Below are 15578 nucleotides of genomic sequence, written 5' to 3'. Positions count from 1 at the left end.
TTTTTCTGGCTCTTTAAAAGCACTAAACACTCTCTAGGCTAAAGCATGTATCCGCGAAAGGTCTACTTTCTGATTTGGGGTATGATATGATGGCGTACCTCCATGCTTTCCTTGCTTTGCATTCTCAGTCTCTTCCAGGGCTCCAGGCCTTTCTTCCTTAGCAAGACCTTTTCATAGTGATCTCTGGCTACTGCTTCCAGCTCTTGATTTCTCTTCATTCTCTTCAGTTTCTCTAGTTCTTTCTGGGGGAAAAAAAAAGAAGCGAAAAATTCCATGATTAAAAATACCTGAAGAATTTCATTTAAATAAAAAGCCAATGAGTTTAACACATAACCACTAATAAAATAGTGTGCTGGTTATTATAATAGAACTCTGGAACACACACATTTGCGTGCACACACGGGTGCACACACATGCCCAAACACACACACACACACACACACACACTCACACACACACACACACACTTAAAGAATATTGCTAAAAGGGTTTGAAAAAGTTGGTTGTGTGCTCTATGTCAATCTAAGCTGTGTATTCTTAGGTTTATTCAATAATGTTCATAGAAATGAGCTTTACTCCCCTCATTACTAAAAAGTCAAGAGAAAAATCAGGAACTTTCCCTTATTACTACAGAAAACCCAGCAATGTACACCTTTACTAGAGTTATGACGTAGAGCCTTATATATAAATAATGGTCAAATGACAGCCCCACTGGAAGTCGAGAAGAATATTCTTAGCACCGAGTTGCCTAAGTGAACAGTAAGCCCAGATATAAGCTAAAAGTATTTATCATCATCAAACAGCCTTTTGTCCAGAGCAGAAAGATTAACTACCCCTGGTGGTTCCCTGAGACAAAAGACACCTTGTGCTTCTCACAGAAGGCATACACCTGTGAGTGGTGTGCCTGAGAAAGACGACAGGAATGCAATGGTCACCCTACAGATACCATGATCTATCTATTTTCTTTTAGTAAAAGCAGCCTGAGGTGGAGGTGGACGAGAAAAGTCTCCTGAGATATAGCAAGGCTGAGCTTTGCGGGCTGACTGCAGACTGCCCTCACAGTCGTCACTTGTGGGGCAGAAATACGACAGCATTCAAGTTCCTTTTTCATTCTCTAATTTCATGTCATGAAAAGGACAGTGGTAAAAAGGTTGATTCAACAAGCTACTCTGTGTGCCTGAGCCTTCTGCAAGAAGCAGCAGGGAGGGAAGGGGAAGAGGGAGGGAAAGAGAGAAACAGAATCGGAGTATTTCTAAGAGGGAACGGGGAGTGTTCTCATCTTCCAATTCAATCACACATCTGCAAGCTCCTGAAAACAAAATGTCTACATTCTTTAAGACATTACATCAAAATAACCTTTATAGTCTTTATTTCAGACACTCAAGATCCGTCTTGAATGGAAGGCAGATATAAAAACCATAGGCAAGCATTTCTTCATGAGTAGTAAAAGGAGGGTAAAGAATAAACGAGGAGGGCTGGAGAGATGGCTCAGAGGTTAAGAGCGCTGGCTGCTCTTCCAGAGGTCCTGAGTTCAGTTCCCAGCAACCACATGGTGGCTCACAACCATCTGTACTGAAATCTGGCACCCTCCTCTGGCGTGCGGGCATAAATGGAGGCAGAATGTTGTATACATAATAAATAAATAAATAAATAAATAAATAAATAAATAAATAAATAAATAAATAAATAAATAAATAAATAAAAAAAAAAAGAATAAACGAGGAGACAGAAATGGGGTGTTTCCACATGGAGGGAGGGAACTGTTCCTGCACCAATGGTGGCTTGCAGACACCAGAGCCGGATTTCCACCCTCTGGAGAAGCCCTCGGGCTCAGTCTGAAGAACCCACTTGCATGACCTCACATTTATCTTCCACTTCTTTGTACAGGAAGTGAATGGCAGCTGTATGCACCTGGCTGAGACACTGACATGGTACGATTCTGCTTTGAGAAAGCATTTACATTGGGGATCTACACAAGGGTTTTAAAGAGCACATAGTTCCCTCGGGTTAAGAAGCAATATTAAATATGAGTTTCTCTCTGATTTAAATTATATTTTGCATAAATACCAATGATGTGCAAAAACAATGTCTCATCTAAATGTTTATCTGTATCATCCACTATGTCTTGAGAGAAAGATCAAGGATCACAGTATGTTACAGGAAGTATAGGGCATTCAACACCTTCTGACACTAATATCTTCACACTGGATCATGGGAATCAAAACAGAAACATGCTGGATATGCCAATTTAAAAGCAAATAAAACCAAAATATAAGCACTAACAAAAGTCCCTTTGACCCACTGGATTCAATGCATTCTCTATTCCTCACCTAGCCTCATTTCACTGGAAAATCGCACGTCCCCACAGAAGGCGCTCTCGTCCAGGCCATGAATGATGCCTATGTTTCCAAATTAAAGAGTCACTTGTCTCCTTCAGAACTGCGCTCAGTCACACTTCGTTGGGTCCCCTACTCCTCCCCTCACACAAACACATCTCTCAGTGTTGTAACTGTAGATTCTCCTGGGTCCTCTGGAAAAATATTCACGCATCCTAGGCTGTGGTCCTGAGCTTTCATCTCTGTCCAGACAATGCCCCTGCCAGATTGATTCTAGTCACTTCCAGAGTGTTAAAAACACCGACATACTTGAAACTTCTAGATTCCATATTCCCATCCTGATGGTCAAGCTTCTCTGTCAGCTGTGTGTGCCTAACAGATATCTGACATGCATTCGTGCGTCTTGCAGAAGCCTCCAGCAGCTCAAATACCATCTGCTCAGAAGAGTTTTCCCATCTTGTTTCCTGCACGACTCTCCCCTGCCTACTTCTTTAGGTGTTGACCCCATTACCTCTTTTCCAAACGGGCATAGGTGGTTTCTAAAGGCAGGGATGATGTCTGTCCTTACTGCTTTGTTCCAACACCCAGAGCAAAGACTAGCATATAAGAAGATATTTTATTTTATCATGGTCTTTTCCCTGAAGACTTCCCTTGTCCTAAAACTTAACATTACATATTGTCTTGATCAGTCTTTTGCCAGCTTGACACTAGCTAGGGATATCTGGGAAGAGGACCCTCAGCTGAGAAAACGTCTCTATCAGATTGTCTGTAGGCAAGTCAGTGGTGCATTGTCTTGAATAGAGGTGCGAGAGTACCAGGCTTTTTCTTTGGGGCCACCAACCAGCTCCCAAATCACAACACAATGCTCGCCCTTAGCTTAGCTCTCATCTGGCTAGTTCTTTTAACTTAAATGGACCCATTTCTCTTCATCCACCTTTTGCCTTGGGGCTTCTTAGTTTTCCCTTCCTTCCTTCCTTCCTTCCTTCCTTCCTTCCTTCCTTCCTTCCTTCCTTCCTTCCTTCCTTCCTTTCTTCCTTTCTTCCTTTCTATCTTACTTTCACTGCTCCTGGCATCTGCTGGCTGTGCATGCTGGCTTCTTGCCCTGGGAGGTTTTTTTTTTGGGGGGGGGGTCCCTTGTTCTCTCCTCCTCCTCTCATTTCTCCTTTTCTTTCTAGATTTCTCTTCCTATTTACTCTCTCTGCCCACCAGCCTCACCTATCCCTCTTCTGCCTAGCTATTGGTCATTCAGCTCTTTATTAGACCAATCAGGTGCCTTAGGCAGTCAAGGCGAAAAACTGCAGCATAAATAAAAGTAACACACCTTTATACAGTTAAAGTAACATTTTGCAGAATAAACAAATGTAACACAGATTTGCCTAGTTAAAATAATATTCCACAACATGGGAGGGCCCAGCTCACTGTGGGCAGGGCCACCCCTGGGCAAGTGGTCCTGGGTGGTACATAAGAAGCAGGGTGAGCACACCATGAGAAGCAAGCCAGGAAGCGGTAGTCCTCCATTATCACTGCTTTGGTTCCTGCCTTGGCTTCCCTAATAATGGTCTGTAACCCATGAGTCAAACAAACTCTTCTTCCCCAAGCTGCTTTTGGTTATGGTCTTTATCGTAGCAATACAAAACCAAACTAAGGCACATGTCCTTTTCCACACACATGACTGGGCTTATCTTACATTCTGCATGCAGAGAAATATATGTGATTGTCCCTGAACCAATCTGTCATAGCAATAGTAGGACTGCTCATCTAATTAGAAAATACGGTACCTCTGCTGGACGGTCTGCTGATAAATTCAATGAGCAGAAAAACCCTGCCAACTAAAAGAAGTTAAACCAGATTTCCCTCAAGGACAGTCAGCCATGTGCAATTGACAGAGAAGTCACAGCAGGTACTGGTTCAGGAATGCCACCAAGTTTTTGTTGTCTATAGGAATAGCATCACCATGGCCTTGGAGGCTGTGTATCTGGATCAGCTATAGGAAGTCTACAAGGAAGCCAGGAGCTGTTGTGCAGAAGATGATGCCTCAAAAGTAGTAAGACCACGTGACAAACAAGTGGGCAAGCACACTGTGCACAGCATGCTCACACAGAAGGCAAAGGAGACACCGGACACATGCGCTCTAGAGCTGAAATCACTGTCACGGAAGGCTCGATCACAGCCACTCTGCGAATGCACCGATCTCAGATTTAGGTGGTTCCGGAGTGAATGGAAGCTGGTCTACATGAAAAGGCTTTGTGTCTGTCGCTATGGGCTGGCATTTCTAAAAAGGAAAGGTTTGGGCTTGGTAGAGTGAGATAAAACACTCTTCTGGCCAGTAAATTTTTTTTCAATCATTTTTCGTCTGTTCAAGCATTTTGCTTCCAACAAGAATAAAGCTGGACAGAGAACAGAGCTAATGTCTTTTTGTGAATTGATCTGAGGCATGTAATTGTCCCCCAAACTGGAGGGACAGTCATGATTAAGGAGGCATTGAAGCGTCTGCTTCCCTGAGAATGCAGAAACTACCAGGTACTGAGTTGCTAGAGTTGAAATTTTGGTGAAGTGCTTGGTTTGAGGGTGAGCACTGGGCAAAGGGTAAGGCTCCTGAGAGTGGTCCCACTCTTGTGTACACTTCCCCTCTGAACCCCAAATGCTTTCACATTTTACATAGTCTGGCTGGGAGAGAGGAGAGAGGAGCAACAGGCTGAAATCTGCCAGAGCATTCTTTGTTTTTTACTTTATTTACTTTTATTTTTATGTGCATTGGTGTTTTGCCTGCAATTGAGGGTGTTGGATTTCTTGGAACTGAAGTTACAGACAGTTGTGAGCTGCCATGTGGGTGCTGGAATTGAACCCTGGGTCCTCTGGAAGAGCAGCCAGTGCTTTTTACTGCACAGCAGCCCAGAGCATTCTTCCTCTGAGAATGAAACTCTATCTGCAGGGAGCACCTGAGAACAGTGGGGAGCCTCCACTGTGGCTAGGGAGGGCACTTTGGGCAGGCTGCCAGGTGAGATCCCTTCCCACCAATCAACTGCTGCTGCCAGGGAAGGGGGAAGGTCTTCAGTCACAGAGCAAGGAGGGAAGAGAGGTGACAATGATAGCTCAACCTGTACAGCAGGAGCAGAAACTCCAGAGCCAGAGCCGGGAGGGCCTGCTTCCCCCACCCCCACCTCAGCTCCTACTTACAAACACTATGTTAGGAGGACCTGGAAAGGACAAGGCCTCTGCAGAGCAACACAAAGTGAAGACCCAAAACCAAAGGCACTGAAAAAGTGAAGCCTCTGGTGTCCATAGCAACAACAAAAGCCAATGGTGGTAACCACAGCAACAATTAACATCAAACAAAGCCTGATTCCTGCCTAGATTAACACAGATCTCCACAATAAAGCCCTACATACTTAAATTTCTGTTGTCCTAAGCAAATGTCTGGCTTTCAACAAGAATATGCCAAAAGATAAGAATAATTTCTGGAAAGATAAAACAATCACCAGAACAAGACACGGATATGACAAAGACGATGACGCTACCAGAATTTTAAATAATGTGGACAGTGTTAGAGACTCCAGTGGGAAAGGTGGACATCATTCAATGTCAGATAGGTAAGTGTAGTAGACATGAAAATCTAAAGTTCAAAACAGAAGTTAAAAACGAGGTGACAGAAATGAAGAGGCCTTCAGTTAGTGATGACTAGATGAAATAGCTGAAGAAGAGCCGGGCGACCTGAAAATAAGAGCAAGGAAGTCACAGTAACTGTGAAGTCGCAAAGTGAAAAACTGTACAGCTGAAAAAATACACCTGCATGACTGGGAATCGGGAAGGAGAATCAAGAGAGGCAGCTGGAATATTTGAAGAACAATGGGTAAAAGCATTTTTAAATTTTTTGAGAAAACACAAAACTATATCGAAGAAGCTTAAAACTACTAAGCAAGGCAAGCTACCTAACAAATAAACCACATCTGGATGAATCGTATTCAAGAAGGTAAGCATGAGGCAGTCTTGAAGAAACTCCTCTGGTCCACTGTTAGAGACCCAAGTCCTTATGCTGAAACCCTAACACTAATGTGCCAGTCGACGACCTACGCCAGTGGATGAGTTACGTAAGGAGGGAGGAGCAGATAACCCGACAGGAAAAGTGTCCTCCTAAGATACTCCAGAGAGCTTTCGGCTCTCTCCTCATGAACCTGCACCAGAGAAAAGGTCCTCTAAGGACACAGGACTGAGGCTCTCTGAAAGGATGGAAGCAGGTTAGCCGCTGAAGGACTCTGCTGCCAGAAGCCCTGCCCTACAGACTGTTAAAATTCATAAATGTACGACAAAGATTAAGAATTTAGATCTGTACAAAGAAAGAACACTAGACATGGAAAGCAAAACCTAACAGTCCTGTCACTAATACTACAAAGAGACAAGTGTGTAAGTCAGTCCAGCAAGGCACTAGTATTCACAGCAGAATATAAGAAAATACGACACATAGGACAGCAGTAACCTGGCGGGAGAAACGCCATGAAATCCAAGGACGTAAGGCTCTCGGATGATACAGGAAGTACGTGATTTGCAGGTGGATAAAGATTATTAAACTCTAGATAACACTAAAAATAATCTTCAAAGGAAAGTAAGTCCCTCAGTAGAGGAGATAAGGTAGGATCATAAAGATGCTTATTAAAATCAGAGAAGAAAGGCAAAGAGAGAAAGAGAGGACAAGTACCACAGTTGGAGACAGAATATTTTAATTCAATTACGTCAATGTCACTCTTATGTTAATAGCTTTAAAATAACAAAAATGTTTGCTAGCAGACAGATCCACATCGGATACTTATAGTCTGCTTTCTGTTCTGATAAACACCATGACCAACTTTCTTCCAGAATGCTGAAGAGGAAAAAACACTTTCAAACTCATTTTGTGAGGCCAGCCTTAGTCTAAACCAAATCAAAGGTGATGCAAGAATGGAAAATATTGTCAAAATTCCTGATGAATATCACCTTTTAAATCTCCAACAAAACAGTAGCAGACCAAGTTAAAGGAAGTATCATATACCACAATCAAGTAAACTTTATTCCAGGAATGAAAGGACAGTTCAATCTATACACATCAGTAAATATTATTATTATTATTATTATTCCATGATCATCTCAATAGATGGAAAACAATTAGATAAAATTCGACATCATTTTATAATAAAAATTATCAATTAATTGAATATATAAGGAATACTCAAGGATGACAACATATAATAAGCCACAGGAAACATAACATCCACAGTTTAAAGGTCCCAAATGAATGAATAGATCTGAAGCAGATTTTGAGACAGAGTTTAGGCTACCCCTGAACTCATTATAACAAATCATATACATTTGAACAGACTGGAGTTAAGGTTCAGATTGTCAGCAAACAAGATGGATGGCTGTAATAAATTCTCTGGTCCTGGATTAGAGCTGGAGACATCTGTATGAGTTCACTTTAACTATATATGAGGAAATGGCTATAGTCAGTTGTATATGCATGGCATTATGTATGTATGTATGCATGTATATCATCTGTCCCTGTCTTCCAACATTCCAGAATCAGGAACGTTCCAGGAGTAACTCACTGCTCAGTGCCCAGACCTTCTTTTCCAGATACCACATAGAACTAAGGCATCTTAGAAAAAATGTCTGATTCTGGGGCTTGGCAGTGAAAATATGATAGGAAAAGCTCCAGAGAGTAAGGTATCCAGAAAGCACAGAAGAATGGAGGCATATCTAACCAGGAGCCAGCCTCAAAGAGCTCCCAAAGCCAATCAAACCTTAATTTAAACAATAAAGTTAATAACAGTATTTTTCATCATCCAAAGTACACAATAAATATACATGAATCCATAGTTATATACATGATGACTGAATAAATAAATGAAGGAAGCAGCCAGTTTGATTTACAGAGTTTTAGTACTCGCTGTAGTTTCTCCTCTAGTAGGGGACGGAACTGAACTGCTCCCTCTCTGCCTTTAACAAAGCTCTTTCAGAGGATAGAGTGTGAAGAGGAGAACGACTGGGAACTCAGTGATGAGACCTCTTAGGCACTGGCTAACTCAGGTCATCAAGTAGCCATCAGAAGATAGGCTTCATCTGGGCTCGTGTACAACACTGCCACGTGTTTAAGAAGGACCAAGTGTCACCACAGAAAGCCACCAGTGAAGAGTAATTGTCAGAAAAACGCCACACACACATGGAGGGACGTTTCTGAAATCTTCAGAAAAATCAGGACAAATGAGGAAAGACAGAAACTGTCACAGCCCAGAGCACACTAAGGGGACAGGATAGGGATGTGACATCCCAAAGTAGTTCTTGAATACTCTTGGAAAAACAATGTCTGCAGTGATGTGTTCACTCTGACTGCTAGTGAATGCTTCATGGTGAGATTGGGTAGCATTAGACAAGAAAGACACAGCCGATACTCTCCTTACAATTCTTTTGTAAATCTGCATTAATCCAAAATAAAGATTTTTAAAAGAACATCACTATATAAATTAGGAAGCCCCAAAGAATTCTGGATATACTGATGGTAGAGTCTAAAGAAGAAAAAGACAACAGTTTACAGCTATCCATACCTACAGGCAGACAATGATCGGTCTATTAACAAAGAGATGCACACAGAAAAAGGCCCAGTGTAGAGACGCCAAGATGTTAAAATAAAAAGGAGTTAATTCTTAGTGCTGAGCTCGGATATTTTTTCTCTCCTTTGTAATTCTCAAGTTTTCTACAGTGAGCAGCCATGAGAGACACATCTGTTACACAGTATGGTTTTTTACAGTTATTTTGTTGTTTTGCAGTAGTACGGCCTCAAATTGTTTCGCGGCATGTCACGGGGTGCTTTATAAAAGGTGGTCTGGAGTCAGATTTGTCTATTGACTTTGGCATACTGTGCCTCTTTTCTGGAGACTCATGTCTGGTAGGATGTCAAAAGTTTTGGGAAGTCAACTAATTAAGGAACTTTGTTTATCTTAAACAGCATTTTCCAAAACCATTTGACTACCGAATTTATACTTTCTCAAAGCGGCCTGCTATTTCAGGAGCGACTGGGATGACATGGAGTATAACACATGTTGGGGAATGTGTTTTAGAATAGCTCCCCAGCTTTTAAGGGAAGACACAGCTGCTTTTAGAGATTTCTTATGTTGATTTAGCAAGGAATGGAAATGCTTCTACTGTCTCAAAAATCTCTGTGGAGTTTGCCTCATGTGACTTCCTGACTCTTTATTCTGTGTGCCGCCCGACACAGCAAATACTCCGCTATGTTTCCTCCAGAGGGTAAGGTCACATCTTTTCAGCCAGCATCCAACAGCTTGCTTTCCAAGTCCCCTGAAGCACATTTCCTTCTAATCGCTCATTGCTCTATCCACTCACCGCATCTGCTGAGCGCATCCTATGCCTAAGTACCCCATGGCCAGTGCACAAGTGAGGAGACGGAGCCACCGGATCACTAGCAGTCAGCCCCAACAGAGGCAGCTGCCTACAGACTCCAGAAAGACTACTAACCATCATCTTCAGCCTCTTTTCCTCTCGCTTTCTCTCCAGCTGAGCTTGCTTTTCTTCTGCATCCTTCTTCTGGCGTTCTTCCTCTTGGGCCTTTAACTGAGCCTGAATGAGATAAGAAAACCGAGACCCTTCCTGAGTGGGAAAGGAAGTTTTCTGTGGTGAGGCAGTCAAGTACCTACCAGGAGCCAGGCCTGCCCCTGGACTGTGCGTTTGTGGCAGGAGGGGAATACTCAACATGCCCTGTAACTTAGGGGTCTCTCTAACAGGGACCTTCTTCTGCCAAAGGGGACACTGCACATGAATACGGCCACTCTGCTTTCAGGATAAAATGACTATTTTCAGTTCTTACTTTCACTTGTGAAACAGAAGTATGGTGTGGTGATGTCTGCTTAGCCCACTCCAAACAGAATTGTTACGTTTTTCTTGTAGATGCAGACTTTCCTTCTGACAGTAGGTCAGACTTTGGAAGATGACCGTTTTTCACGAAGTCAGTGGGTCAGACATCTATCTATCTACAGTGCACTAACTGTGGTTATCTGCGACCCTGCCCATCTGCTAGCTGTCATTCACTTCTGTAACATTCCGTTCTCTTCTGCTAATGATGCTACATACAACCTCCCTCATTTTCTAACACTGAATTCAAAGGGTTAGGCCTCCAGCTTTTCTGAAGTTGTTCTAACTCTACTATCTTAGGAGGCATGGACAAGCAAGGTCCCAGCTTTTGAAATCTGAACAAACCATTTTTCTTGCCTCAGTTTGCATCCTGAATTTATTACCAATTTGTCTTCTTCTTGTTTTTTCTTCTTTTCTGCCAAGATCCGCCTACGTTCAGCTCGTTGAATTGCTCTCTCTTCCATGGCTGAAAAATAGTAACATCATCCAATATAAAAAAATGTATGAAGTACTCTGTAAAATGTCTCCATATTCTAGTCCCAATCAGAGTTATCATTAGAGCTTTCTTGTAATTGAACATCCTGACATATGGAGCTGATTGAACTCAACAGGTTAAAGACCTAACATCAGCAGTGATGACCAAGTTATACATTCATTACATTTTTGGTTTCATATTTCTTTAGAATATATTTCTATTGGTTGAAATAAGACAATATTCCTGGATGGTGGACTTCTAGTATATGAAACTCAGAAGTCATAATTTTAATATATCGCTGATGAACAAAGAAAAAAATGTAACCACAGCTAACAAGTACTTAGAGAGTAGAGAAATCCCTTCACTCTCACTTTAAGTGAGGCTCGCATTGTTCTGAAGCCGCTGTGCATGTGTGTGCACAACAACAAGAAAACCTAAAGTTGGGGTCAGGGTGAATACATTTCAAAGTAGTTTTAAGACCCAGGCACCCAGATGGGCCGGAAATGGAAGTGAACCAGGCATTTGGAGAACTGGCATCAGAATGAATTTGAGTGTCAGACTCCTGTTCTTGACAGTTTATTAAATATCGATCCAAAAGAAACAAATGTGCAAGATGGTCTGATAATATGACTATAATCAGCCGGGGCTGGCGCAGGCGGGGGCATGGGCAGCAGGAGCACTGAGTTCTGCACGCAAAGCCAGCCAATGGTTACTTCCAGTTCCTTGGGCCGTGTTACAGAGAAGAAAATTTAAGCCAAGTTTTAAGAATTAATAAACAAAAACTCACCAAGCTATTTCTTAAGGATATTAAGTGTCTGCTTTGCCACAAAGGACTAGTGGTGGTGGCACAGATGGTGGAATGAGACTGTCCTTAAGGAGGCAGAAATAGACGGGAGGATTAAAGTAAAGAGCCTGAGAAGCAGCGTCTCGGCAATCCATTCCCCATCTTTTCTAGACTGAATCATTAAAGTCTACTTGAAAAACAGACTGGGATTCTAAAATAGCTAAGTCATTGAGCAAACAATAATTTCAAAAACTTATCACAATGAACTGGACATCTCCAGATCAGCCTAAGTAGTAGGCAACCAGCAACAGCTGCTGTCCTGCAGACAGACATCTGATACGCAGCCAGCTGGTCTCTTCATTGACAGGAACTGACTACTATGTCTCTCAGATGCCATTACTTCTAGCTAGCGTGGCAATTTGGCCATAACTTAAAAAAACTCAATGTAATTGTCAAAATACTCCCCACTGTGTGTGTGTGTGTGTGTGTAGAGCAGCTATGTGACAAAATCAACTAGCAGAACTACTAGGTGGGTCCTGAGGAATGCCTCTACTCCCAAAGCACTATTTAATCTTTAAACAAAGAATTGCATGTGCACCTAAAATGCCATCAAATTAAACTATCTGGTTTATATATCTCATCACCAAAATGCTACCATTAAGATAATGCACCATAAAATGACAGCATGACTTGACTTGCTATGAACGCTTCAGTATTTTGGCACTGATGGGGTATAATGGCAGATGAACTTTATTGATGTTTAGCCTTAGTTGCTACTCAGAGTTTTCAATTGAGTAATCCCCCCATTTTCCACAATACAGATCTCAAATTAGAGAAAAATGGTGTGTCCCCCATGCTCTGTGTGTGTGTTTATTTGTGTAAGCACGTGCGCACCCCTGAGCATGCACATACACACGCATGTGTTAGCTGGGGAAGCCACCAGGGTTGGCAAAAGGGAAAGGGAGGAGAGTAGTGGAGGCTCCCTGTGCATTCCATTTCTCCCATGTGATAGAGCTTAGGTTTTCAGAAGGCTCTACCACATCTCAAAGCCTATGAGCTGGAAGCTTGCAGTCCCAGACAAATGCTACTCCAGCGGAAAAGGCCACCATCATGAAAACCACCAGGACCGCCTTGCCTTTCAGTAAGGGATGGGGTGCCGTCAGGTTCCTTCTGGATGCAGAAAGAGAATTTCTGGAATCAGTCCTACTGTCTTCACACCTTGGGGAGAGAACAGATGAACTTGAAGAAAATACGGAGAAAAAGAAAAGAAAAAAATTTAAATTGATAATTGGCTTCCTTCAAAGTCTTCGCACCCAAGGAACCCAAAGCGCTATACAAAGTTCACCTGAACTCTGAGTTAAGGATGAAGTGCTATACCCAGACTTGAGTCAGCATAAGACAGACCCCACCCGCATCTTCTGATCTGTTCTAACAACCTTCATCACACACCAAAGTATGTCTCAGGCACGCCTGAAATTGTCTTAAGAGACTTTGAGGCAATGTAGAACTCCTATTCTAAGCCTGGAGGTACAAAATTTTACTTCGAACAAGCGAGGAAATTATCCAGCCCTGTGGCTGGTCCATGGGGTCCATGATGTCTGCCCTGGCTTCACAGCACTAAGCATAATCAGAAACTCAGAAATCGAGTTAGAACAAGCATTCTTCTCTTTCCCTACACAGTTACAAAGTTCCTCTCCCAAAGGCAGCTACCTCCCAGTGCTCACTATATAGTGTATCCATCTAGGCAGCCCTCTGCTTTAAATACTTATGGACACCTCACACGGGCAAGTCAGAATCCATGAGGCTTCTTGGCTTTCTGAGTGGACAGACCGCATAAAGACATAGGAGAGTAAGAGCCAAGCAAAGATACTCAGCAGCCTCTCTTTCTCAAAGGAAACCCCCTCTAGTAAGTTCAGGGGATGCTCTGAGACTGCCGACCTACTTCAGAAGCTTCTGGCAGGTTCCTGGCGGCTCCTCCGCTCCTCTGGGACTGGACAGAAGGCGACTCTGTGCTTTTGTGACTGCTGTGGCACGCTTGGCTGCCCACCGGGCCTCAGCCAACCGCTGGTCTTCCTTCAGCTGCTGAATGAGCTTCTGCTGCTCCTTGAGTTTCTTCTTTTGCTTCTCAATCAGCTGTTGCTGGTAGACATAGCGACGGTGGGAAGGCCCCTCACAATCAGGCTCTGCTTCCTGGCTAGTGGTCCCAGGCTTTTCATGGCTCCTGGGCTGTTTAGTGGTCTTAGCATCTGGAGTCTTGGGCTGCTGTGTGCCAGGTGTGCTCCCACAGACATCTGGGAGGGGACCCTTAATATCACCCTCGGTTGTTCTTCCTGGGGAATGGCTCCGCATACAACCCCTGCTCACCACGGGTGGCTTTTCCCACCAAGTGGGCATGATGGTGACCTGAGGAAAACGGTAATATTCTAACTCATACTGATGAGCTGAGATCCTGGCTTGGTCTCATTATGTTCTGTTCAATGGCACAAGTGTGCTACACCTCAGGTAGAGATGCCCTGCTCTCTATGTCCGGGGATCTCAGACACCTCGAGCATAGTGCTGTAAGCCGCTGAGAATGCATGCTGGGCTCCCCATCAACAGTGGAATGTGGGCAGAGCTGTGGGGGCTGTTGTCATGGGCCGAGGCATCTACAAGGAGCTGGAAGAGTCCTTTGGCTTTTATGGGAAAGTACTTCGCGTAACTCAGGCTGGCCTTGAGCTAATGACCCTCTTGCTTCCCCTTGCTAAAGTGCTTTACTATATGGGCATGCACCGCCATGCCCAACCTCCTCTTAGGATTTTCTCAAGTTCATTTTGTAACCAGACAAGTTTATTTCTTACAATATATAACTTTTTAAATGTAAAACTGACACTAAAATTTACAGAAATCTGACCTTTTTTGTGGCACAGGATATATTTTTTCTTCAAGAATGTTTGAAAATTTTCTTTTTCACTTCAGATACTTAGAGGCTTTCTCTTAGGTCTAAACATGTTTGTATATATGTATGTATGTCGTAAGTCTAAACATATGTATGCATGTATATATGTATGTCTTAACTCTAAATTTATGTATGTAAGTCTATTATATTGCAAATTTTGGTTTTGCACAGAAAAAATACTTTTTGCTGATCTTTTCATTTAAAGGTAATAACAGTAAGAACTTGGTAAGAAAAAAAAAATTACTTTCAGTTATTTCTTAAGATGCAACAGATCTGTTCTTTCAAGGCCTGTTCCATCTCTACTAAATTCATCCTTAAATAGAATACAAATTTCAACCCCAGTTCTGATTTTGAGACTAATCTCCAGTTCTTTCCCAACTATCTGTTTGGGGGAGGTTTGTGGAAAGCCAGGGCTAAGCAAATATCTGCTCTACATAAGAACAGCTTTATCTAAATACCTTGTATTAGCATACAATATAATACCTTTCAAAGATGTAAACTTCATTTATAGGCAGGACTCATGCTCAATGACATTACCCAGGGGGAAGGAAAGAAGCATTTCTAACAGCAAAACTTATTCTGGCCAAAATTCATGTCAAGTTAGAATATTTGAGTCCGTGATGTGATCAGCTACAATTATACCATGCGCAATGGCAGGGAAAGCCATGGGCTGTCCCGTGTTAGAAGCTTTCAGCACTAACGGGTACCATCCTTAGGGACTCAGAAACACTGCTCGTGATGATGGAACTGCTCTCTAAGACTCAGCTGACGTGAGAGATGTGATCCATGGAAACCCTGACATGCTAAAGACTTTAAAAATAACCTTTTATTTTAGAAATGTCAGTGGACGTTTATTCATGAGAGCCCTGCTTATGTAATTTAGCATCAAGCAGGGTAGATGTGTTAGGTGCTTTTAAACCTTGTGGTAATGACCCCTTATTAGCCCAGCAAGACTGCATAAAAGCTTGAGTACAGCACCAAAGCTTCTTTTGGATCATGGCAACTTCTGAAGGTAACAACAGGAGAATGAAACAAAAGCCTAATGGTACAGTTTGTACTTGCTGGAAAAGAACTGCACAGCCCGGTCTACTCAGAGGAAATTACCTACCAGCTAACTGATAATTTCGAAATCTTTTAAGGCATTTAATGTGCTCG

General features: G+C 42.6%; 1 protein-coding gene across 2 annotated transcripts in view; it reads right to left on the bottom strand.

Moving 5' to 3' along the window:
- The window catches only part of Ccdc191 (coiled-coil domain containing 191), a 67103-nt gene that overhangs the window by 9734 nt on the left and 41791 nt on the right, over window positions 1-15578 (bottom strand). The window contains exons 10-14 of one of the 2 annotated variants that reach the window (XM_050148797.1): window positions 13431-13891; window positions 12624-12706; window positions 10613-10695; window positions 9837-9938; window positions 99-242 (exon numbers count right to left, since the gene is read on the bottom strand). In XM_050148797.1, the coding sequence (XP_050004754.1) occupies window positions 99-242; window positions 9837-9938; window positions 10613-10695; window positions 12624-12706; window positions 13431-13891 (873 nt within the window). Of the gene's footprint in view, window positions 1-98; window positions 243-9836; window positions 9939-10612; window positions 10696-12623; window positions 12728-13430; window positions 13892-15578 lie in introns of both variants that reach the window. The other variant, XM_050148798.1, reaches the window with a different exon arrangement.

Source organism: Alexandromys fortis, unplaced genomic scaffold, assembly GCF_014885135.2.
Source record: "Alexandromys fortis isolate MF-2015 unplaced genomic scaffold, M_Fortis_MF-2015_v1.1 scaffold_4, whole genome shotgun sequence".
In the NCBI taxonomy this organism is placed as follows: domain Eukaryota; kingdom Metazoa; phylum Chordata; class Mammalia; order Rodentia; family Cricetidae; genus Alexandromys; species Alexandromys fortis.
This window is presented reverse-complemented; position numbering and strand designations above follow the sequence as displayed.